At 39.4% G+C, this 27441-nt stretch overlaps 1 protein-coding gene across 2 annotated transcripts in view; it reads right to left on the reverse strand.

Moving 5' to 3' along the window:
- LOC127446837 (glutamate decarboxylase 1-like) overlaps positions 1-27441 on the reverse strand; it is a 45757-nt gene that overhangs the window by 7218 nt on the left and 11098 nt on the right. For both annotated transcript variants that reach the window (XM_051708120.1, XM_051708119.1), the window contains exons 4-15: positions 26569-26724; positions 25319-25561; positions 23372-23462; positions 17138-17250; positions 15220-15335; positions 14492-14571; positions 14349-14403; positions 9741-9857; positions 9578-9642; positions 8669-8747; positions 8199-8348; positions 7650-7757 (exon numbers count right to left, since the gene is read on the reverse strand). In XM_051708120.1, coding sequence (XP_051564080.1) covers positions 7650-7757; positions 8199-8348; positions 8669-8747; positions 9578-9642; positions 9741-9857; positions 14349-14403; positions 14492-14571; positions 15220-15335; positions 17138-17250; positions 23372-23462; positions 25319-25561; positions 26569-26724 — 1373 coding nt within the window. The remainder of the gene's footprint in view (positions 1-7649; positions 7758-8198; positions 8349-8668; positions 8748-9577; positions 9643-9740; positions 9858-14348; positions 14404-14491; positions 14572-15219; positions 15336-17137; positions 17251-23371; positions 23463-25318; positions 25562-26568; positions 26725-27441) is intronic.

Genomic DNA, 27441 nt, shown 5'->3' on the forward strand with positions numbered 1-27441 from the left:
AAATAAAATTGGAATTATGCAATCATCTGTCACAGTACCTCAGAAAACAGTGTCTCATAATTTTCCTCACGTGCAACTTCAATCCTTCGCTGTCATAGGTCATGAAGAGCTAACAAAACTTATCGAAACATCAAAAGCCATAATATGTTCGTTAGATCCAATACCAACCAAGCTCTTAAAAGAAGTATTCCTAGTAATCTCAGAACCTCTTCTTAATATTATTAACTCTTCGCTATCCTTAGGACATGTCCCAAGAAACTTTAAAATGGCTGTTATCAAACCGTTTATTAAGAAGCCACAACTTGATCCTGGAGAACCGGCTAATTATAGACTGATTTCAAATCTCCCGTGTATGTCAAAAATACTAGAAAAGGTAGTATCCTACCAAATATGTTCATTTCTACAGAGAAATAGTATATATGAACAATTTCAGTCAGGATTTAGGCCTCATCACAGTACAGAGTTACTGCACTTATCAGAGTTACAAATGACTTGCTCTTATCATCTGATCACTGCTGCATTTCACTTCTAGTGCTTTTAGATCTTGGTGCTGCATTTGACATGATAGATCACAACATTCTCTTGAATAGGCTGGAGAATTATGTTGGCATTTGTTGAATTGCATTTGCATGGTTTAGGTCCTATTTAGCAGACCGTTACCACTTTGTCTATATAAATGAGGAATTGTCAGAACCAAACAAAAGGAAAGTATGGAGTGCCACAGGGATCAGTTTTAGGGCCTTTGCTTTTCTCCTTGTATATGCTTCCCTTGGGAGATATTATCAGGAATCGTGGAATAAGTTTCCACTGTTATGCCGACGATACCCAACTTTATATTTCTTTAAAACCTGATGAGATTTCACAATGCGCCAAATTAGCAGAGTGTATCAATGAAATAAAAGATTGGATGGCCAGAAATTTCCTTCTACTCATTTTCGACAAAACAGAGGTACTAATTATTGGACCAAAAACCTCTAAAAATAAGCCTCTAAAATATTATTTGATTCTCGATGATGTACTGTTACATCATCATCAACAGCGAAGAACTTAGGTGTTATATTTGATACCAATCTGTCCTTTGAAAATCAAATTACAAATGTTTGTAGAACAGCATTCTTCCACCTAAGAAATATTTCTAAATTACGACACATGCTCTCTGTTGCTGATGCCGAAAAACTAATTAATGTGTTCATGACCTCAAGACTAGATTATTGTAATGCATTACTGGGAGGATGTCCAGCAAGATCAGTAAATAAACTTCAATTGGTTCAAAATGCAGCAGCCAGAGTGCTGACTAGAACCAAGAAATATGATCATATTAGCCCCATTTTATCATCGTTACATTGGCTACCTGTTAAATTTCGTATTAATTTTAAAATTCTCTTAACTACGTACAAAGCTTTGAATGGTCTAGCTCCGCAGTACTTAAGTGACCTTCTACCACGCTATATTCCAACATGTTCATTACGATCGCAAAATTCTGGCCTGTTAATAGTTCCTAGAATATCAAAATCCACAAAAGGAGGTAGATCCTTTTCATATTTGGCTTCTAAACTATGGAATAGTCTCCCTAACACTGTTCAAGATGCAGACACACTCACTCAGTTTAAGTCTAGACTAAAGACTCATCTATTTAGCCAGGCATCCACCTAATTTATCCTTCAACTCACAATTAGGCTGCTTTAGTTAGGTCTGCCAGAACCAGAAACAATGATCATGATCTATAATTCTGCAATAAATTGAATGGCATCTATGCTAATATTATTTTATTTGTTTCCCTGTCTCAACCTTGGGACTCCTATCCTGAGGTCACCGGAACCAGCCAGATCCAGCTCCGTTCCTGCTTGGTGTTGGACTCCACTGCTACGTGTCTCTGTGTGATGATGACTAATAGCAGCCGGTACCAGCCAAACATCACTTCAGTCTATTACGATGGACTTCAGAGGATGAACTGATGCCAACTCCAACCATAAGACATGGGATACTTCATATGCCCTTGCCTGAACCTTGGATTTAGGATAGACCTCACCGAAATTACCGGCCAGGTTGAACTGCGATGCACCAAACTGATCTCTGCCTACATCACCTCGGTCTAATGATGGACTACACTCTTGAAATGGAATACATAGACTATCATTTAATTGCCAACAAAACACTTCATCAGCCAGATAACAAAGGACAATGCATCTATGTGAACTTCTGCAGTTAATCTAGGATGAACTTCAAAGACATTAGTCATAAATCTTACAGTTCTTACAAAATCTTTGTTTTAAACACTGACCCTTAACACTTACTTAGTTTAATAATTTTAAACCATGACTTGCACTATACATAAGTAATATTGGCACTATATTCATGATGTTAGCCAGAGGGGAACCGGCCCCCACAGTGAGTCTGGTTTCTCCCAAGGTTATTTTTCTCCATTAACCAACATCTTATGGAGTTTTGTGTTCCTTGCCACAGTCACCTTCAGCTTGCTCACTGGGGTTATAAATACAATTATTATTTAATTACTTATTTTTAAACAATGCACAATCGTATTTTATCAAACTACACAATGATGACTCTAAGACATTATAGATATTACAGTTCCCTATCTGTCACTCACTCAACGTTGTGTCGATGTAGTGACACTAGGGGTCACTCTTGGGAGCCGAGACACCTCTGGTCTTTGATAAAAGGCCAATGAAAATTGGCAAGTGGTATTTGCATACCACTCCCCCAGACATACGGGTATAAAAGGAGCTGGTATGCAACCACTCATTCAGATTTTCTCTTCGGAGCCGAACGGTCGATGTTTACTGAGCTGACTGTTCATTCACCTCTGCTGGATCTGACGGCGCATTTCAGTGGCTTCTCCCTCCTCTGCACTGGTGCACTGCAGAGAACGCCCCTGGGCACTTCGGCAGAAAAAAGAGAGTATATTTTCCTAAAAGAGTATATTTCTCTAAAAGAGCGGCACACACGTAACGTCTTTCCGTTTGTGTGTTATTCCTGGTTGCGGTCGTTACCTCTCAACTTCTGAATGTCACGATCGCTGTCTTTCGTGTCTGGGCGTGACCCACGTGGAAACAGCATTCGTGGATGGATCATGTACTCACTGCGAGAACATGACCATGGCAACGTTGCGGTCACCCCAGTGGCTCCCCGCCTCGGTTCTTCTACCTACGGGTATGAAGCCAGCGCGGCTAGCACTGGGGGCGATTTGGGGACCCCAATGGGACCACCTCCGCCGGGTATCCCCCCCACGGACCTACCATTCCCCAGCACACTCGTCTGCCCTGATCGGGCTTCTGAATGAGTCCGCCGGCTTGTCTGCCCTGATCAGGCTTCCGGATGAGTCCGCCGGCTTGTCTCACGGTGAGTTCGACCTTTTGTTCGGAGCCCACGAAGCTGATGAGCTCTCAAGAGCAGCATCGAAGAGCAGGCTCTTCCAGTTGGACGCAGAAGGCTCAGCTGGGCTCCCCCCCTCGATGGCAGGGCAGCCAGGGGCTATTCTGCAATTCCCCCGGTGGATAAGTTGCTCGCAGTGCACCTATGCCCGCAGAGCGCCGCCACCTGGTGCGGATGCCCAAAGCTCCCGTCCAAGGCCTGTAGGTTCACGTCGTCCCTGACGGCCAAAACCTTCAGTGCCGCTGGACAAGACAAGATCCCACACCCCGCCTGCTCGTCACCAAGGGCGCCCCTTCAACCCAGCCCTGGCGTGGAGCCCACCACAGGAATCCAAGAACCCTTGGAAGGCTTCAAAGCGCCCCTGAGATGGGCGACCAAGGGACGACGAAACCCCCCTTGGAGCTGGTAAGCAGACCACTCCATCCCCCGGTGGAGGGCCGGGAGGAGAATCTTTTGTTGCTTTTTCATTTAATTTCGCCGCATGCCCAAGTGGCTGCAATACCCAATAGTTCAGCAAAAGAGTGGTTTCCTCATTCCCTGGGTCACGTACCCAGTGTGCACGGCCGTCATCACGACCACCATCCACCTTTCCATCCTTGCAGGTTTGGTGCTCCAGCGTCAAAACGCATTCTGGCGAGCGTCCGGCATCAAGATTGGTTCGTGGTGGTAGACCTGAAGGTTGCGTACTTCCACGACTCGATTCTACCTCGACACAGACCCTTCCTGCAGTTTGCATTCGAGGGTCAGGCGTATCAGTACAAGGTCCTCCCTTTCGGTCTGTCCTTGTCCCCTCGCGTCTTCACGAAGGTCACAGAGGCAGCTCTTGCCCCGTTAAGGGAAGTGGGCATTCGCATTCTCAACTATCTCGACAATTGGCTAATCCTAGTCCACTCTCGGGTCAACTGGGAAAAGAACAAGCTCCTCCCGGTTCAGAGCATCTCATTTCTCGGTTTGGAGTTGGACTCAGTCTCATTGACGGTGCGCTTCACGAACGAGCGCGCACAGTCGGTGCTGACCTGTTTGATGGCGTTCAAACAGAAAACAGCGGTTCCACTGAAACTTTTTAGAGGCTCCTGGGGCATATGGCATCCTCAGCGGTGGCCACTCCGCTTGGGTTGATGCATATGAGACCGCTTCAGCACTGGTTTCAGACTCGAGTCCCGAGATGGGCATGGCATCATGGGACACATCACGTGGCCATCACACCGATCTGTCACCGCCTCTTCAGGCCTTGGACCGACCTCACATTTCTACGGGCAGGCATTCCCCTAGAGCAGGTCTTCAGGCACATCGTGGTTAAGACAGACGCCTCCAAAATGGGCTGGGGCGCTGTTTGCAATGGGCACGCATCCGCCGGCTTATGGACGGGCCCACGGCTGCGTTGGCACATCAACTGCCTCCAGTTGCTAGCAATTCTGCTCGCCCTGTGGAGGTTCCAGCCGTTGATCCAGGGCAAGCACATGTTAGTTCGGACAGACAACACGGCAATGGTAGCATATGGCAACCATCAAGGCGGTCTGCGCTCCCGTTGTATGTCACAACTCGCCCGCCGTCTCCTCCTCTGGAGTCAGCAGCATCTCAAGTCGCTGCAAGCCACTCATATCCCGGGCCACCTCAACACTGCAGCAGACGCGCTGTCACAGCAAGTTACCCTCAAGGGAGAGTGGAGACTCCACCCTCAGGTGGTCCAGCTGATCTGGAGTCGATTCGGACAGGCACAGGTAGACCTGTTTGCCTCCCAAGAATCCTTCCACTGCCCACTCTGGTACGCCCTGACCGAGGCACCTCTCGGTATAGATGCGCTGGCACACAGCTGGCCCCCTGGACTTTGCAAATATGCATTTCCCCCAGTGAGCCTACTTGCACAGACCCTGTACAATGTCAGGGAGGACGAGGAGAAGGTCGTCCTGGTAGCACCCTACTGGCCCACCCAGACATGGTTCTCGGACCTCAATCTCCTCGCGACAGCCCCTCCTGGCAAATTCCCCTGAGGAAGGACCTTCTTTCTCAGGGACGGGGCACCATCTGGCACCCATGACTAGACCTCTGGAATCTCCATGTCTGGCCCCTGGACGGGACATGGAAGACCTAAGCGGTCTACCACCCGCGGTGGTAGACACGATCACTCAGGCTAGGGCCCCCTCTATGAGGCGCCTGTATGCCTTTAAGTGGCGTCTGTTCGCTAAGTGGTGTTCTTCCTGACGTGAAGACCCCCAGAGATGCGCAGTTGGATCGGTGCTTTCCTTCCTGCAGGAGAGGATGGAAGGGCAGCTGTCCCCTTCCACCTTCCACCGCTATAGCGGCACACCATGACACAGTGGACGGTAAGTCCTTAGGGAAGCAAGATCTGATCATCAAGTTCCTGAGAGGCACCAGGAGGTTGAATCCCTTCAGACTGCACCTCATTCCCTCATGGGACCGCTCTGTAGTTCTTCAGGGTCTACAGAGAGCCCCTTGCAGTCAGCTGAGCTTAAGGCACTCTCCTGGAAGACTGCCCTTCTGACTGCGCTCACTTCCATCAAGAGGGTAGGAGACCTGCAAGCGTTCTCTGTCAGTGAAACGTGCCTGGAGTTCGGTCCAGGCTACTCTCACGTGATCCTTAGATCCCAACCGGGCTATGTGCCTAAGGTTCCCACAACCCCTTTTAGGGACCAGGTGGTGAACCTGCAAGCGCTGCCCCAGGAGGAGGCAGACCCAGCCCTGACATTGCTGTGTCCGGTGTGTGCTTTATGCATCTATTTAGATCGCACGCAGAGTTTTAGAGTCTCTGAGCAGCTCTTTGTCTGCTTTGGTGGACAGCGGAAAGGAAGCGCTGTCTCCATGCAGAGGATTGTCCACTGGCTCATTGATGCCATAACTATGGTATATCACGTCCAGGACGTGCCGCCCCTGGTAGGGCTATGGGCCCATTCTACCAGGGGTATAGCGGCCTCCTGGGCCTTGACCAGTGGCACCTCTCTAACAGACATTTTCAGAGCAGTGGGCTGCGCAACACCCAACACCTTTGCGAGGTTCTACAATCTCCGGGTGGAACCGGTTTCATCCCATGTAGTGGCACGCAGGTAAGTCCGGGACAGCTGGCTGGGTGTATCGCTTGCGCATAGCGCCTTTCACCTCCCCTGAGCTGAATACATGTGCCGTTAACTCCCAGTAGTGTTCACAAACTGTGTTCCCTGGTTGATTTCCTCCGAGCCCTGTGGCAGACGAGTTTGCGAAGAGACTCGCTGCTGGCTCAGTACATGTGCTAACTAAGCCCTGTACTGGGGTAGGTGCTCCGCATGTGGTGGTTCCCCATAGGTAACCCCATGCGATGTATATCTTCCATTAATTCGTTTCCCTGTTGGCAAACTGCGTCTTCCTTGGGCAGAGGCCCCTTTGCCCCAGTCACCATGCTTGTAGTAACTCCTCCCCCATAGGGCAGGACCTACCTTGGGACTACCCCACATGGCATACTTCCGACATAGCTCGGCAAGACCATGTGACGTATTTCCACTTAAATCCGTTCGACACTCATAACTGTGTTGGGGGAGGTTACATGTCAGCCTGGTGCACTGGCTACGAGGCACACAGTAGTCTGCCCATCACACACCGCCAGTTCATGTAACACAGTTCAGCCAGTTGCGGCGTTTTTTTTAAAGGGACCCCTAATGTCACTACATAAACACAACGTCGAGTGAGTGACAGATAGGGCACGTCCTGGTTACTTGCGTAACCTCCGTTCCCTGATGGAGGGAACGAGACGTTGTGTCCCTCCTGCCACAACGCTGAACTACCCGCTGAAATGGCTGGGACCTTGTCTCGGCTCCTCAGCATAAAACCTGAATGAGTGGTTGCATACCAGCTCCTTTTATACCCGTATGTCTGGGGGAGTGGTATGCAAATACCACTCGCCAATTTTCATTGGCCTTTTATCAAAGACCAGAGGTGTCTCAGGCTCCCAAGAGTGACCCCTAGTGTCACTACATCGACACAACTTCTCGTTCCCTCCATCAGGGAACGGAGGTTATGCAAGTAACCAGGAAGTTTTATCTTCTGTTAATGCCTGATCTTCTGTAAAGCTACTTTGAAATGATGTGTTTTATGAAAGGCGCTATACAAATAAAAATGACTTGACTTGACATCTGAAGGTAACCCTGTGTTCTCTGATGTACTGAGGTTACCGGCACATAAAACACATAAACACAATAGAAGCCTTTACTATGATGAGAACTTTAGTATGTGCCTCACAGTAGACAAATGTATGATGTTTTACTCACCTCCCCTTGAAACACCATCTCATATCCTTCACGGTCCTTTATCTTGTGGTAAAGATACTCAGAAAGCTCCAGACACCTGTCTATGTGCTTCTCAAAGCCATTGGTGCCCTGTTAAAGAGGGAAAATCAATTTAATCTGCACAGACATATTTTTGTGGGACTGAAATTCTCTATTTCATACATGTAGTACAAGTAAACATCTTGCATGTGCAGGACTGTAAGTGTTGTAAACAACTCAATTATCAACACCAAAATAGCAACAGCTCTTTATCTCACATGACCATTCATTCATTAAACCAACCATCTTTTCATTCATCTATTCATTATGTCTTTTATCTAACCATGCAGTCATTCACTCACTCTATCCATCTATCCATCCATCCATTCACACATTTTATCATCCATCCATCCATTCATTCATTAATTGATTAATCCAACCTTCCACCCATCCATTCATTCAACCCATCCACCCATCCATCCATCCATCCACCCATCCACTCTTATTTAAACACTCAGATGCACTGATCTCATGGATTATCTATCTGCACACCTTTGACTTCCACATGAGCCAGAATTTGAAGATGTCTACATGCCGGCCACACTGTATGGCCTTATCGCCTGTGTCAAAGGTGACATCATATTGCTTGTCAGGCTGAAAGAGATACCCTGCACACATGGAGTTGCAGCCCTGCAGAAGTCCCTGTTGCACACACAAAAAGTGAGACAATAGAAAAACAGAGAAAAGATGCACATAATGAAATGTCAAACTCAGATGGATAATGAGAAAGAAAGGAAGACAGAAAGAGTCAGATAGCAGTTGATGACATGCTTCAATGAACAAAATGTCCTGACCCTCTCTCCCTTGCTCTCTGTTTTCTGTTTCTTTGTCTCACTGTCTCTCTCTGCCTTCTCTTGTTTTATTTTGTATTGTAACATTGAATTTTCCTCCATTCCTTTATGATTCAGACTCACTCATTTGCTGCCTCCCCGTCTCTCTCTCTCTCTCTCTCTCTCTCTTACCTTCTCTCGGACCAGTATGGCAGAGCACTGAAGTGGAACGCCCATCATCTTGTGAGGATTCCATGTGACGGAGTTAGCTCTGCAGAAACAACATGGTGCATTTGATTTTAAGAGTAAAGAACACAGGGGGCCTGGGTAGCTCAGCGAGTACTGATGCTGACTACCACCCCTGCAGTCGCGAGTTAGAATCCAAGGTGTGCTGAGTGACTCCTGCCAGGTCTCCTAAGCAACCAAATTGGCCCAGTAGCTAGGGAGGGTAGTCACATGGGGTGGTCGCGATTAGGGGTTCTCGCTCTCAATGGGGCGCGTGGTAAGTTGTGCGTGGATCGCAGAGAGTAGCATGAGCCTTCCATGCTGTGAGTCTCCGCGGTGTCATGCACAGCGAGCCATGTGATAAAATGTGCAGATTGACTGTCTCAGAAGCGGAGGCAACTGAGACTTGTCCTCCGCCACCCGGATTGAGGTGAGTATAGTGAAGAAAAAAAAAGAGTAAAGAACACAGCAGTGTGTGTGTTTGTTTAGAAGGTGTGTAGCGACAATTGTAACTGAAGGGCATTTGTCCACCACACATTTGAGAAATAATCATTATATTTTAATAGTTTTGTTTTGCTTGGCCATGGTGCAATGATAAAAATTTTTAGCTGGCTGCGTAAAATGACTAATTTAAGACCAAGCAGAAGCCATAGCCAACATGTTGTATTGGCCATGAACTATACAAATGTACAAGCAGTAAGCGGTAATCATGCTATGGCTAATGCCCATTTAACTACCTTTCAGCAAGTCTCTTCGGCCTACAAGGCAAAAACTTTATCTAATTAATATTCATGAACCAACAGGATAAGGTTTATAATGTGTGCTCACTGTTCAGATGGTCCTTACGCCCCTGGTGTGTAGTGTAATGTATGATACCTCTCAATGCCGTTCAGCTTGTGTCTGTGTTTCCTGGACATCAACAGACCTCCGCCCCACGCTCCCTTAAAACACACATTCACAACTTTAGCTCCATTAAAATGTATTCAACACACATAAAAAATCAAAGTTATATGTGCCAATGAGATAATCATAAACTTACATCCACATGAAGCCACATGTTGTATTTCTCACAGATGTCAGCGATCTCATTGATTGGATCAAAGGCTCCATATACTGTAGATCCAGCTGTGGCATTCACAAACAGCGGCACAAACCCCTAGAAAGAATAAAAACAAAAGAGCCCTTTCACTGATTTCAATGGAAATCAGAGTTGTACTCAGAACTAAATATTTAAAACTAAACTCATTTATTGTTACTGAAATGGAAAAGGGCTTATAACAGACTAAAATTGACTTAATGGTTAGTGTGGTGACACAACCATAAATGTAAACATGCTAATATTCTGATATCACTTAGTTACATAATTCATGTGACCAAATTATTACTGACTGTTACCAAATTACTACTGCACTGTGGTCTTTAAATAGTGATGTTTAAGAAATGTTCAGTGTTCAATACAAGTTCAGCTTTATAACTCCAATACACTTCCAAAAAGTAATAACAGGGACAAGTCATTAAAGGTTAAAAGGGATTAAAAGTATAAATGTGTTGCTCGTATTTTTGTTGAAGAACTTATAATAATTGGTCCAAATGTGTGTTGTTTGAGCTGTAAAGTTGCCTAAATCATCATTTTAGTGTGGGAAAACTGTTCTGGACAAACAAATGTCTGGTTATGCCTTATCAAAATAATTCCTGTAAACAATCCCTTTCTGGTATCATAGTCTGTATTATGCGAACATTGCCATGTTTAATGGCTTTACGTTGTCAAGACAAGAGTTAAAAGATTGGATTATAACTTTACACAAGGTTAGTAAATGATTTCATCATCACACTAAAGCAGTGTTGAATATGTTACATAAAAAAAGATGTTACTTTTTAAAGATTTTTTTTGTTTGTTTTTCCACTAAACAGATTCAAAATAAAGACTATATTTCCATCTCTTCTAATGACATATGCAAGTCATACACAAATATTATATTCAAGTAGTTAGAAATATAAGATGATACACTTAATGTTTTCTAAGGTATTTAACTAACATTACATAATGCTTAATAATTAATTTGTTGATGTGCATTCAAATACTTAAAATGTTATTAAACTTTTATTCATATATGGCCTTGTACTTTTTTAACATCTTCAAATGATTTTAACAAATGTTATAAAATGATTAACCGATCAATTGTTAATGTACATTTCAATACCTACAAACATCATTAAACTTGGATTCATATATGAGCTCATGCACTTATTAACAAAACTTTGTTTATTGCCTCAATAAAACATTTATACTATACTGTATTCTTAAACAGAGAATATTCCTTTCAACAAATCAAGGAAAAAACTGTCAAATTTACAACAGTAAAAGAATCTATCATTTATAATTTAATAATTTATAATAATTTATCAAAGCAATGTTAAAGAACTGTGTTAACTCAATAAATTAAATAAAAAAAATAAAATAAAATAAAATATGTCTCTAATGTGTATAAACAAATAACAAGTCTTACTCTTGTAGAAGTTACCAAAATCTAAATTTCAGTTGTACTATTCAACACCCGCACCTTCCCCCCACCTACAGCCACGGATTTATTCCCACTGCTCACATTGAAGACTTGTCATTGAGCTAGCCTCCTCTGAATGTTTGTTTTTTCCCCCCTCTGTGGCAGTCACTCATGCTCAGCCTAAGGTTAAATGGCTGCTTTCATCCATGAAGCAATGCTTTCAAAATCGAAAAAAAAAAAAAAAAAAAAAAGACTATGCAATTTCACTACTCGCGAGTCGTGAGATGTGGTCAACAAACGAACGCAACGGTAAGGTTGGCGAATTTCCGGTGAAGTAATACACTACCCACAATCTTCCTGGATCCACCAATCAGAGATCACCCACTCTTTTACAGTTTCTGTCAATAGGCATTTATTTATAACAATTTTGTGTAATGCCAGATTTATTGCAAGACCTGCAGAACCTGCTGGAAAGAGAAAGATCCAGAAAACAACATGTGTTTGTTAAGGCTGGAATACACTACATGGTTTTAACACTGATTTTAGCTCTGATTTTCAGTCAGGCCGAGTCGGGGCTAGTCGGCGCTAGTTGGCGTTAGTCAGCTCCAGTCATAGTTGAAAGATTTCACAGAAAATTGCATAGTATAGATGAACCTTTCAACTAGGATTACATCTAGTTGGAGGATATCAAACATGTTTGATATTTTTGAGCTGATTATCATCGACTACAGTGGAAATATCATACTGAATAATGCTCCAAGACTCAAATCTGAAGTCATACGGTGAGAAACCAATGGAAATTTTGCACATGGGGCCATGAAGCTCAAGAAACAGAGATGATAAACAAGCATTTAAGTAGAGTTTAACCTTTAACGACACTTCCATTGCCACCTCTAGAGGCCATACTCCACACCTATGAATGCACCCAAATGCCGTTTCTTTCACGACACGGAACACAGAGGAGCAGCAACAACAGTAGCAGCCGTTCTTCGTTTTCAGCAGGCGTCTTCAAGAAAAGGGAGGGCTAGTTTGGAATAATCTGGGCAGGTTTTAAAAATTCTAAAATTAAGAAATTCCTTGGCTCATGCAACTAAAATAAAGAAAATGGTTTCAAACACAATCATTCAATCAAATAGCCAAAACACTGAGTGACAGAAAATGTGTTCAGTCCTGTTCAGAGGAGATACATGTTGCCACACCCACTAGTGTGTTCTGAACTGCCACAATCTGCAGGTGTTGTTCATGGATTTTAGTGATAGAAGTAATGCAGTCGAAATAACAAATAAGTAATGAAAAATGGCAAAATAAAGTGACCTTAAATTGTGATTAATGCCAGAATCTGTGGCGTTTTTCTCATGCCCATCTGATAAAAAAATTGCACCTGAGAATTTATGCCTTTTGGCTACAAGTTTTATGATGCTGGATGAGACCAATGCAGGATATTTTGAAAATATATCACTCATGGTGATCATATTGCACACTCTAATAATCACCTGGAGTAATCTTTATATTACATATTAATTCATAAAATACTGAATGGCAAAAACATGACTTCAATCATAGCACAACGACATTATTTGGCTTCTTGATATGCCAGGGCAGCATATTGTTCTTTTTCGGTGCGTGTTTGTCTCATTGTGTGAATAAGAAAAAAGCAGGGGTAAAAGTAAAGGTTTTTGAAAACGTTATCGTTTCAATGCTTAATTGTGTCGTTAAGGTTGTAAAGGCTATGCTACTTGATATTAAGGATAAAAAGCGCTTGTTTTATTTGGGCATTTTTTTATTAATTTGGGCTGGACTAGATGGACATTGATGAAAAATTTGTAAACATGAATAGTGTGTGAAGTGTTAAACAATTCTAATAATTTCTGGAAACATTTTCTAAATAATAAGTTAAAAAAAAAAAAAAAAAAAAAAAGGAATCTGGCAACACTGTTTCCACGTAAATTTGTGACTGGATTGGATCAGATCATCTTTTTAGTCGGGTAGTGTGTTATCCCCAGTCTTTAAGTGTGTGATGGCTAATATTTTAAAATATGTTCAGATTTTTAAAGTCTTGTAGTGTAATCCAGCCTCAAAATCTGTACTGGTAATTTTCTTTTTTTTTTGAGGTATTGTGGTATTAAACAATGTTGTGTCTGTATCAAGCATACTAAATTTCATAAACTTTATTACAATAGATGCCCACAAAAGTCTAATGGCCACAAAAAGATACTAAATAATCATTAGTAAACCTTTATAAACATTTACTATGGATAAACATTTTCAACTTTTGATTGGGTGCTGCAAAAATCTAAACAAAAATTAATAAATGATTTATAAAGATGTGTAAATAATAAATGCATGCCTACACACAACAACAAACAAAAAGCAAATTTGTGGTCTTTACAGACCTTACTATTAGCTGGACATTGATGAATAATTTGTAAACATAAATAGCGTGTGAAGTGGTGAAAAATATTAATAATTTCAGAAAACATTTGTAAATACAAAAAAGTGCATGAGCTCATTTGAACCAAAGTTAAATGACTTTTGTAAGCATTCAAATGTACATTAACAAATGATCTGTTAATCATTATATAACATATATTTGTTATAACATCTACAAATTATATTTGTTAATATAATTTGTAGATGTTAAAAAGTGCAAGGCTATATATGAATGAAAGTTTAATAACATGTTTAAGTATTTGAATGTACATTAACTAATGAACTAAGCATTGTGTAATGTTATTTCAATTCATAAGTAAACATTAACAAAAGCATTTCTCATATTTCTAAATATTTTAATATACATTAAGTAATGATCTGTTAAGCATTATATAACATTAGTTAATGGTTTATTAATGAAAGTTATAAAAAAAATTATAAGCTGCAATGTGTAATTTCTGTATCGCCAGTGTCACCAAAGGAATTGCACAAATAATGTTTTCAAATAGGTTTCACGAACACTCCTCCTGTCTTCCATTGGTCGTCAAATAGATAGTCCCGCCCCAAACTCATTCAGTAACCCATATAATAAACACAATCAGTGTGATCACTGCCTCTTAACATGAGAACTAGCATAATGAGCTCATTGTCATATGTATACATATGGTTGACAGGGAGGTGTGTTGAAGAGCTTTTCTCATGCACAGGAGACTCACCTTCTCTTTGGCATCAATGACCTTGGCCTCCAGATCAGCAGGAATGACTCTACCTCTAACAGAGAGACACAAATGTAACACAGACTCTCACTGATGAGAGGGTCCACAAACACAAAGTACATACAGACAGAGCTCGCTCTTACCTCTCATCTGTGCTCAGCAAGATCAGATTTTCTGTGCCGAAACCCAGCGCTGCACTCGCCTTATTTATAGAGTAGTGACTCTGTGAACAATATTTAAACAATAAGTTGAGCCACAGTTTTGTATGTGTCATCAGGCTTTGTTATAGGATATATGCTGTGAATGAGCAAGTTATTTTGCAGAGGACTTTAGGTAAGTAGGACTAGTTAAAACCATTCTTTTGACATCAACGGGACAAATGACAACAAGTAATTAATTACAATAATGAATATAAACGCAAAGCTGACATAATCCCTCCTTTTCATCTCACTATAATACTGTAGTTTATTTTGCTGCATTGTTACTTAAATCGTGAATTAGAGCATTGTATGTTTTTGATTAATGAAAGTATGTGTATTTATTAAGCATTTTTAATATTTGGCAAGTATTGCCATTTTTATTCATGTTGTTGTAACTGGATATCAATTTATAATGTATTTGTAAATAAATTATTATTAATTTATGAACCCCTTTATAAACCAAAGGGAACATTACTGTAAAGTGTTACCAACACTTGTTAGCATCAACCCAAACTGAGTGATAATTAAAAATATATTTGGAAGACTTTTAGGCTTCAAACAGCAAGCATTTAAATACACCCAGACACACAACCTTACAATTATCGCTGTCTATGGACAGAGAGCGAGTAAGATACAAAGGGAGATAGAGAACTAGCAAATTAATAACCTACATGTTCTGAGGTGAACAGCACCAGTCTGGGAACTGCTGCCATGCCTTTGATTTTAACCTCAGGGAAGTGTTTATACCGTGCCACCATCACACTGTACATATTCGAGATTGCTCCTCCTGCAAGAACACAAACATGTTGCTACTTTTAACTTAATGACCTAAAGAAGATGAGTAGCTCTGTAGTGTTGTGTGCTAATACTATCAAGGACAAACAGAAACATTTACATTTAATTAGAGCTGTCAATTTTACATGTTAATTCAGTGCAATTAATTATATAAAAAGCAATGCTTAAAAACAATAACGCACTTAAGCATGACCTGGACCATAATGGAGTCATGATTATTCCTACCATCAGAGCAATTCAAGCTTCAAGTACCACCTTCATGTTTTTATGAGTCTCAGTCAGCAGGGGGCAGTAAGTGTGACTCTAGTTGTATATGCAACGTGCAGCCGTACAGGCAACAAACCACACTTACTAACAGCAGACAGCACAAGATGAGGACATGTTCTTGCATTCAAACACAGCTGGATGGAGCACAATTTCGAATGCAGGGGTCTTAAGATGTGTTTTTCTAATATTCAAATGACACTTAATTTAACACAGCATCCAAAAAACACTGTTTATGACATGACACAAGCATGCGTTTCAAGTATGTTTGTCCTTAGAAAAGCCCTTTTAAAAAGTCTTATAAGTCTACCTTGGACAGACTGACGAATTCAATTGCAAAATGGACTGCTGTTAGGATTGCCAACAGCAGTCCATTTTGCAATTGCTGACTGCAATTGCTGAACCGACCATTTTACAGAGGCTTCTGTTGGATCCTAAAGGTGTCATTTAGGCTGCCAGCTACTAGTTTCTTTCACGGAACTCTTAAAATATAATGCATTCCCTAAAAAAATATAAATATAATGTTTCATTTACAAAAAAATAAATAAATACATTCTAGAGGTAAAGGGGACATGTTACCTCAACCCATGATGGTTGCTACGGCCCTGGCTTTGTTACTTCTATGAAAAGCAATTTTTAATTATTTAAAATGTAAATATTGGCTATATCAAGATATCAAATGTACAATGTAAATCTATAATGTATAAATATTCTAAGGAAAAACAAATGTAATAAAGTTTCAGTAGAATATAGTAGAAAAATGCAAGTGCAAAGACGTCAAATGATAAATTATGTAAAGTTAACGTTACTTTAAATATCAGGGGGTACTTCAGCTAAGGTATTAAGAGGCTCAGCTGACAAAAATGTTTGGAAACCCCTGGTCAAATCAATGCTTTACTCGTCTGCCACAATAATGTAGTGCATTTTAATTATTTGAATGCAATATTTTATATCATTTATTATTTATATTATAGTTATAATTGTTTAATTATAATTATTTAATGTTTATATAATTTGATTAATTAACTGGCATTTCTTGCAATTAAATCGATTGGAGAAAAAAAAATTGATTGACAGCCCTACATTTATTTGGATAATTAATTATATTTTGTCAGACATTTGCACATATATGAATTTCTGTTTGTTAGTAGAAATTAGTTTAATTGTGCAGGTCAGATGAAGACTGGCTCCCCTGACTTCTCACGAGGTTTCTTCCTTATCCTACCTAAACATCTTAGGGAGTTTTCCATTCCACTGTAGCATTTGGCTTGCTCACTGGAGGGTTTGTAAGGCATGATTCTTTGAAAAGCTGTGAATAATATGTATTGTGAAAAGTGTTATAATAAATAAAATAAAAACATAAAAAATTGTGCCGCAGACTGCTTACAGGAATCAGTAATTTTTGACAATGTCCACCTGCTGTTGAGAGAGATGTCTTTTGATGTATTAAAATGAAAATAAATAAATAAATAAATAAAATCTCCTCAGTCTGGTATGCTTAATAATTCTGTTGTTGTCATGCAGTCACACCTGGTGAGAAAATTCCATCTCCCTCTCCATTTGGCCAGCCAATAATCTCTCTCATTTTTTTCAAGGTGAGCTGCTCCATTAGCACAAACACTGGTGCGATCTCATATGTGAACCTGTAAACAGACACACACACACACACACACACACACACACACACCTGTTATCTCTACTTGTCCCATGGTAATTAGTAGGAGGTAATTCACTAAATATCTGTACCCATCAACCCATTCAATCCATCACAGATGCATTCTGAAGGGAGGACCCCACTGGAGGCATCTTTAACCTATTAGCACCAGTCAATATTCATCAACAGTGATTAGTAATGATGAGCAGCTCATTAGTGAATGCAAAGGCCAAGTGCTCATGCTGTCTGATCAATATAAAAATACTGGAATGTAAATTAGAGACAACAGAAACATGTACAAACACAAGCTGGTGACATCAGGGGACACCGGGGTTATATTGTCACATGTAGAAGTTGTCACAAGTGCTATACCCCAGTAACTATAAGGTTTTGAGTCAAAAGTCCAACTGACAAATGTCAAATTGCTGTTTTCTCCCTAGGATAAATATTGTGAATTCAATGCTCCAAAGTAAAATCCTAATAGCAGAATATTTTTGTAATAGCTGTTGAGTAAACAAGTGAACAAAATACAACCACACTGGGATACATTCAGGCAAGGGTCAACTTTATAACATATTTTGAGTAAAAACATGAAAAGTAGATTTTAACTGAAACGTTGAACTGTGTTCTCAGGACAGTGGTATTTGTCATCAATGTCAGGTCTTATGTTTTAAATGTTATATATAGTCAAAACAATGGTTTGATATTTTGCTGAAAGCAGGCTATTTTGTTACCCTTTAAGTCAGTGCTACTCAACATCTTTTGCTGCATGCATTATCAATAGCCTACCAAATGTGTATGAATTGTGAGGTGACCATTTTTAAGAGTTTTTACAGTCATGGCCGGCTCTAAAGGGGGCTGGGGGTGCATCACCATGCCAGATTCACCCCAGAGATTGCTGTTGGCCCTCCTGGACAAACGATGAAAGGTTCAAGGGGGTCCTGGGGATTCACAGTTATATTATAAATTAAAATTTAACATTTGACCAAACAACCTCACACAACTTCGGTTGTGTCACTGCAAAACTGCAAATGAGTAATGAATGAAATAAACAGCAAAGAATATCTGAGCATAGCTGATGTTCACTGAGAGCGGCGGTCAGTCAGCTCTCAATCTCACTTGAGAGTCTCTCAACACGAATCTGTGTCTAACCCATTTAAATAGCTCATCAGAGATATATGCTCGTCATGATAACAGTCATTAAACAGGAAAATATGCAATAACGCCATTGAGACGCCTTCACACATGTGCCTATTAGTGATCTGTGAACACTCATGGTGTTTATTAGTGGACAATGTCTTTGACAGTGAAAACAGAACTGATCGTATCTGTTTTCTATGTTGCAATGAATGCGGTACAAAGTGGCTCTTTGAAAAATTAAAACCAAACTATCAGAAAATTGAACTCTTACACCCCTAATATATAGGCTACATATAATATATAAAATAATTACTATAAAATGTATTATTATTATTATAACAATTGTTTACTATAAAAAATATATATAATTTGACTACTATATAAAAAATAAGAGCGCAGCCCTCAAGGCAACAGGGATCCAGCTTTGCGGCCCCTGAGCTGTCCAAAGTTGAGTAGCCCTGCTATAAGTTGTCAGGTCAACATGGCTTTAATGAACTGCATATTTTTTTTCCAAGCAATATCTGTAAAAATGTGCTAAAGGTTTTTTTTTAAGGCAACACTTTGTGTCTATACAGAAACTGACTTTCCAAAACAAACGTGACCTGAGAAATATACACTGGAGAACAAAGTGTGACAACTGGCCCTTATTTATATGTATCTACACTGATGAGCCAAAACATTATGACCACCTACCTAATATGATCTTGGTCCTCTGTGTGCTGCCAAAATAGCACCAACTAGTCAAGGTATGGACTCTACAAGACCCCTGAAGGTGTTCTGTGGTATCTGGCACCAAGACTTTCGCAGCAGATCCTCTAATTCCTGTAAGTTGTGAGGTGGGGCCTCCATAGATCGGACTTGTTGGTCCAGCACATCTCACAGATACTCAATCGGATTGAGATCTGGAGAATTTGGTGGCCAGGGCAACACCTTGAACTCTTCATCATGTTCCTCAACCATTCCATTTGAACAATGTGTGCAGTGTGGCAGGGTGCATTATCCTGCTGAAAGAGGCCACTGCCATCAGGGAATACCATTGCCATGAACGGGTGTACCTGGTCTGCAATGATGTTTAGGTAGGTGGCACGTGTCAAATTGACGTCCACATGAATTGCCAGACCCAGGGTTTCCCAGCAGAACACATTCCTTCCATAACATCATTAAAATTTTCTGTGACTTGTGCCACAGTAGACCTTCTGTCAGTTTGGACAAGAAGGGATAGCCTTCCTTGCCCTCATGCATCGATGAGCCTTGGGCACCCAACACCCTGTCACCGGTTTGTGGTTTCCTCGGACCACTGTCGGTAGGTACTCACCACTGCTGACCGGGAGCACCCCACAAGCCTTGCCATTTCAGAGAAGCTCTGACCCAGTCATCTGGCCATAACAATTTGGCCCTTGTCAAAGTCACTCAGGTTCTTTACTCCTGCCCATTTCTCCTGCATTCAACACATTGACTACGAGAACTGATTGTTCGCTTACCATCTAATCTACCCAGACCTTGACATGTGGCCTTGTTAGGAGATGATCAATGTTATTCACTTCACCAGTGAGTTGTCATAATGTTTTGGCTCATCTGTCTATATTCACATACTTCCTATACCATATTAGTTCACGGGGTGATAATACCAAATCTGATTTTCTAACAGTAATCATTTTCTGCTTTTATGATCCTATTAGTTCTATCGTAAATCTTACTGTTAGTCATTACAGGTGTTAAATAGTAGTGTCGAAGAATATAGCCCTGTAAAATCCAGCAAAGGTTCAGTGACAGTCATTTTACTATGACACAAATGAGGGAAGTAAATCATTTATTGACCTTTGGAGAATTTGTGCATGTACTGTGAAAGACATTATAAAATCCCTGACCATCAGGGGTCAAACAAGACCACGTTGTTCAATGCTGTTGTCCTTATATAAATAAAAAAAGAACCAGATTGACCCATAAATATATCTTCAGAGTAGAATTATACCTACTAGTCTTATATTTAGACATTACAGTACCAGTGTTGGATAAGATATTCTAATTAGTTTTCTACAATTGTTATCAGATTTCTTTAATAATTACTTTATGGCCAAAATAATCACATTACTAATTACTTTACTTTTGAGTTACTTTGTAAAGCATTCAAAGAAATGTTTTTGTTTTTCTGCTCAGAGAATTAAAAATATCTATATTTTCTCTTCGTTCATTGTTGCACACAAGACATACACTCAGCACCACACGTTTGTCACACATAATAATGATTGATTACTGACTCTTTAGCTGTCACAGAAATGCAAACACATATGTCATATGAACCATATTTATGTTTTAAATGTAGGCCTATTCTTCATAAAAAATATAGTTTTAGAAATATGTGTAACGCAAGTGTTTTAAAGTAATTAACTTAATTGAAAGTCAGTCATTATAATCTGATTACACAAATTAAAAATGTAATGCGCTATAGTTCTACACTTTTACTACTACGCCTAATACAATACATATTTAAGCTAAAAAGTATTTAGATTACAGTAAATCATTTAATGAGATTACATGCAACACTGGTTTCCACAAGGAAAAAACATATTAGTTGTGCTTGCTAAGGCAAGCATCACTGTTACTAATGCTTATAATGTTTTGGGGATAAAAAAATAAATAAAAAAAAAAACTACTTATAAAACTGTTGTTCATAACTCAGTCACATCATTTTTGCTACAGTCATGAATGCTACCTAAAACCATTTGGCTTTTTGAGGAAAGGGGTGAAATTACTTTTCTAATCAATCAGACTTAAAATATTCACATGCAGGATGATAAATGAGTGAAATAAAAAAAAAATACCATAGACTTACATTGACCCAAGCCATTTCTCAGGACTAGAATATTATAGAGACTTGGGGGTGGACTCTTTTGAATCGGATTGGTAAGCAACCACCCAGAACACCCTAGCAACTGCATAGCAACACCCTGACAACCACACACAACAACCTAGCATTATTTCAGCAAGTTTTTTAAAGGCAAGAGCCACTCACATTTGGTTCACAGATTTTTTAAATCTAGGTACATTTTGCTATTATTAGCCCCACTATCAGGGGCGTAGAATACGCGGGGGTCGCTGGGGACATGTCCCCCTCACTTTTGATAAAACCAAAGTTCGTCTTGCATTTTTCACACGGACAAATGAGTTTAAGTTGTACAGTATATTTCATGAAGCAAATCTGTGTATGTGTAAATGCAGCCATTCAAATCCACTCGTCTGTCTGTTAATAGATGAGAGAACTGCTCATCCGCATACATGCGGATGAGCTTGTCATTTACCATCTGATTTGTATTCATGGCAAAAATAACCTCCATGTTTGTAACGAGGAACAGGGTGTGGCCGGGCCGCAAGGAGCACGGCCGGTGCTGACTCAGCTGATCAGAAAGAGAGACGCATGTGGCCGCATTCTATGGATTTTTATACAAGTTTGCGTGTTTTGGGGCAAAGATTTACTATGGATGTCGTGTAATGGACTATTGCAGTCAAAACAGACAGATGTCATCATTGCTGGATCAAAATCTACACTGCTATAACAAAAAAAAGTTATGGACTTCCTGCTTTGTTTTTGTGTTGTCTACTGTGCACTCTTTTCACAAAATAAGAAATCATCATCTGAAAGTCATTTAGACTGACCAGTTTTTTTCATTGGAAGGAATCTGCAGCCTTAGATCTTTTAAATGGTGTATTGGTTGAACAGATTACTTAATAAAGCTATACTAAACACATATGTTGAATGTAAACAACTGAAAACACAAGGCCACCTGCGGCCTTTGCACGGCAACAGGTTAATGCAGCAAGCTGATTCTGGACTTTATTAATATAAAATTACGGTCTGTCTATATAACAAATTCTGCCTGCATGTGGTGACATTTTGTCCAATCTGGCCATCGAACTAAAACAATTGCAAACAATTATAGTATGCTATAAATGCAATTACATCAAAGTCAAGACACATAGAAAACTTGGTTACTTTGTCAAATTTATGCTGAACATTCTGTCCCCCTTACTCCTGAAATGAATGCTATGCTCCTGCCCAATATTACTTTAGCTGTTTTTGAAAACTAATCTTAAACAGTACTTACAGACATTAGTCTGATTTTAGGATAGACAGATGAACAGATGGAAAGGGGTAGAGGCGTGGATTGTGTGAGAGTCACAGCTGGTGGTGTGTCTCAACGTGTGGCTGTAAATTAGCCTTGACCAATGAGGTGTTACGCTACATTCTGGCCATTTCCATCTGCAGGCAGTCACAAAACACTCTGTCACATCTCACTGGCGCTTTTCTGCTGAGAGCTAGTATGTGTTATTCTGAAATGGCAGACTCAGGTAAATGAGAATCATGATTTTATCCCCGTCTCCGGTTAACAGAACAACATTAAAACACTTTTGAAACAATGTAAATATATAAACTTAACAGCTGAACCTGCTATGGTCTCATTCAGGGTTGCCAAGTCTACTTTTAATGAATTGTGGGTTGTTTTTTTCTGCGGTTTGAAGGTTTGAAGTGCATAAATTATATTTGAACGAACTGTTTGCTTTAAATATTTTTCTTCACCCACTTTATGTTCTGCTAATGGTGAGACTGTCTGCTAAGATGATTGACAGTGTGGGGAGATTTTTGTGGCTCTGATAGGGAGACTGTAAGTGGTTAAATTTAAAGGATTTTTTTTTTTTGACCAGCAGTCAGTCTTTAGGTAAAACAACTTTATTTTTAATTGGGGGGGAGTGGGGGGGAGAAAAAGGAACAGTGAACCACAATACTGTGAATTTACAGTTGAAATAGTGTGCAATGCATTATAGGTGACTATAAATTTGTATTTTAGGTGTGATTTTTGGTAATGGGCTGGTTTTATTGATCATTTGGCTGGTTTTCATTGCTCACTGGGCTGTCTTTGTTATAAAATAACAATAGCTATAAACAGCTTAAAAGCAAGAAAGGTGGAACTCACATGTTAGTATTGGCAGTAGAGGTTAGCCACTCTCCAGCTAAACCAATGATGTCTAGACCTGAAGACAACTGGTTAAAAAACCTGGGGTGACCTGCAGGGACAGAAAAAGAGAGAGAAAATAAGATAGATAAACATTTAGCATTGTTTTTCTCTGCTGTCTGCGACCAATCAGTTAAATCCAAATCATCATCTATCATTCGTGAATCCAAAACTGATCAATGTAATGCAAAGAAGCCATTTTTATGGCTCTTCTATTTTAGCTTTTTTCTAATTCCATTACATTTTTCCATATAATAGTGCGCAACAGTCTGGTTCCAGAGGTAAAAATCCCATTCTCCAAAGACAAATTGATTTTTAACAATAACTTATAAACCTTTAAAGACAGACCTACTGTGAGCTCTGAGGCTGTTAATTGTATATTCTTCTGTTGAAGCCTCAGCCCACGTTATTGCAACTTCATTTTTTTAAAAATGTTTTAAATAGTATTTCTGGTGAAAGCTACTCTACCCGTGATCCTGAAGGGAAATAATCCACCAATCAGAGAATCGCTGAAAACAAAGTACTCCAAAAGAGCTCTGCAGCGACTGCCCACTTCGGTGATGCATTGTGAATGACACAATCGAGTTGCTCTCAATAGACTCTCAAACTTCTTATATACAGTGCTGAGTAGATTACTTCTGAATTGTAATCGGGTACTGATTACAAAATGATTACATTTTGGTGTAATCTAATCTGATTACTTTTGGATTACTTCCACCTAACTCTTTTATTTGATATCACTTGCATTTGAGTAGGATAATCTTGTACCATTTTAACATAAAAATACAAAGAGGAAAAAAAAAATGTATTCATTATTTATTGTTAACAAATGCCATCCATGTGTGGTAAGAGATCAGACCAGTTATATTTGAGAATCAACATCACAAAAACAGCCTCAAAGTTATCACTAAATCAAAAGTGCATTCATTTTCATTTTCAGAGTCGAGTACAGTTTTATGGCACTAATGCAATTGGATTACATTGTAATCCAACAATGTACATTCACGTTTACATTGCAAACATACCTTCAAATGCTTCTTTAAATTTGACGTTGATTCCTTTTTAGTTGACAGGATATTAACCTTTGGAAGGCAGAGTTTATATTACACAGAGATGTTTTTGCCCTGTGTCACCTTAAAAGTTAAATTATCTCTGTACATCCAGTGGTCAAATGCTGAAAATCTTCACCTGGTTAATGATGAGTACCAGGTCTGTGTGCAATTTCATAACCCTCTCCTTAGAGTTAAGAATGTAAAAGATAAAAAACATTTATGGTGATTCAGTAAATTATGAACAATTTATTGCCATTGCCTAATTAACATGTAATCATGTAATTCATAAAAAAGTAACTGTAGTTTAATTATGGGTATTTTAAAATGTAATTTAATCCAATTACATGTACTTGATGTTCGTAATCAGATTATGGAATCCAGATTACATGTAAATGTTTTACTACCCAGCACTGCTTATATATTTGCAAATATCTGAACATGTTCCTTATAATCAACAACTTTAAACCAATAGTTTAATATATCTTTCATTGTTTTTAATCCGATTATGTCATTCACAATGCTTCATGGGACTGTAGTTCATTCCCTCATGAAAGACGTTAAGTACACAGTCATGTTCCTTTGGCTTTTTGTCATATTTTCAACTAATTTTATGCATCAAAATAAAGTTTGTAATGGAGCGATTCACCTTGGGGCTGGTTGTTTGGTTCATGGCTTACAACTCTTTAATGAAGAATTTTATGAAATTCCGAAGGGAGAAATGAATGGAAAAACATACCACTTTGTTTGGATATTTACATATGACAACAGTGCTCTTGAAACAGCTTATTGTAAGCAAATAAGTATGTTCTCATTTTGCCATTCACACAGCAATAGGAGAAGTACAGGTCTCCATCACCTGTCCGGACTCCATATTTCAGTGTGTCCCTGCAGTCCACCAGGATCTGCTCCAGGCTCTCTGGCTGATCACACAGCTCGAGGTTGAAACCCTCCATTCCCTCCAGCAGCTGGTGTGGATGATGGAAGTCCAGCACTTTGGTGGATCTGTCGAAGGTCTTCCGCACATAATTTGTGAGGATGTCTACCACTTCCAGCAGGAACTGGATTGTACACTCCTCTCCATTTTTGGCAGGAAGTAGATCTGTGACCAAATTTGTTAGACAGAGAATGTACAATTGAGCTCTGCACATCTGTTAGGTTCGTTTCGGACAGTTTTGAAAAATTATTTCTTTCATTAATCAGAATAATTATTATTTTTATTTTTGTGTCAAAAGTGCAAGTACATTCACAAGTCTAAATAATGATACTCAAATGTCAAGCTAACATTTCCCATAACAATGTAAAAAAAAAGGTTTTGAATTTTTAAACTGATATTTGACAAAAAAAAAAAAAAAAAGAATGAAAGAAAGGCACTATCAAAACAGCCAAGAGTGATGATCAAAGGAACATGCATTTGGACACAATGTCACATTTGGACTTAAAAGATAAAGTTTAAGTGCAGGGAATATTAGCTCTGATTGGAATTTCACTATAGATTCCACAGAATGCAGTGTAATATAATGCATCATTTGTATTGGAGAGATGACTACACTGATCTGACATACCATTTCAATCTGAACTGAAGCAATAAATCCTAAAATTAGTGATTTTGTCATGTATAGAGTTGTGCTTTATAAACCCGCTTCTTGATGAAAGACAAAATCAAACTTCTTCACTGTCCATAATCTTTAGAATGATCAACCTTGATATTTATTTATTTATTGTGCACATAATTTACTGTATATTAAATGAAGTATACTACACTATATACTATACTATATGTATTTCACAAAAGTATTCAAGCTAAATTATTTTAGGCTGTATTATTATATTATGATTTAAAATTCTGGAATATCTGGAAAATAGCTCTTTCAATACAACTGAAAAAAAAAAGATATATATATATATATATATATATATATATATATATATATATATATATATATATATATATATATATATATAAATCTGAATAAATATCAGCCCCGAAAAACAAAAAGGCATGGCAAAAATAGGTTTTTTTTTTTTTTTTTTTTTTTTTTAGTTCTCTACAGATAAAGGTGATTATAATCCATAGGAACACCGAGGAATGAAGATTTTATCACTGACCTCTTGCATACAGATTGGAGAAGTCCGTCTCTGTGCGTCTGAAGCTTGAGTCTCGCTCGTTGTCCCGTGTTAAAATGTCCTTGGAAGGCTGCTGATCGTTAAAGTAGCCGACAATTCGGGTTTTGTCCTCAGCGTTATTGTTCTTCTGCAAAAACCCTATATTATTACAAAGAGATGAGGGGACTCTATTTCCAAACATTTCAGCAAATATAACTCCAACGTCTTAAAACTTCTTTTCGGAGCCATGTGTGGGCTATTTATGGCACACGTTATCTAGTAGCAGGTCACCACTCATGATATCAGTGTTCAGCATTAAGAGCCAATAAAAGTCATTTAAAGGAGCGGTAAATCCACAATGAATCCCGATTAAAGTAGAGACTCAGATGAGCGCGCAGGGGTCGCGGTGCTGATGCTGTGTTGATGCGAAGACTAAACTGATGATGTTAGGGACGACACTGTATTTCATTTTGGATGGTTAATATTCCGTTTCGTCAGTTCAGCAAGACATTAGAGGAAAATTCTGCATCTAGACAACACTGAGCTCTTTCGATTCGTTTATGAACAGATTTTTCAGAATGTCATTCACAATGCTCAGGGATAACTCAAGCGATGAAGTATAGCTAAAACCTAGTTTAAATAACCGTATATTCCATTTCAATCGTTTTGCAGATAGGCTATAACTTTTTGCACTCCGTATGATACAATGATTTGACGTTTCACATTTATCCTATATGTTCATGTGTCTCAATCAAATGAAACATAACCACAAACAGATTTAGCACGACTCATTTATGGAGGGGCATTTCTTATCAGATGCAGAATGTCCTTAACAATAGACCTACAGCATTATGTAAAGGCGACTTGTGTTATCTC

This window comes from Myxocyprinus asiaticus, chromosome 10 (assembly GCF_019703515.2).
Source record: "Myxocyprinus asiaticus isolate MX2 ecotype Aquarium Trade chromosome 10, UBuf_Myxa_2, whole genome shotgun sequence".
Taxonomy (NCBI): Eukaryota; Metazoa; Chordata; class Actinopteri; order Cypriniformes; family Catostomidae; genus Myxocyprinus; species Myxocyprinus asiaticus.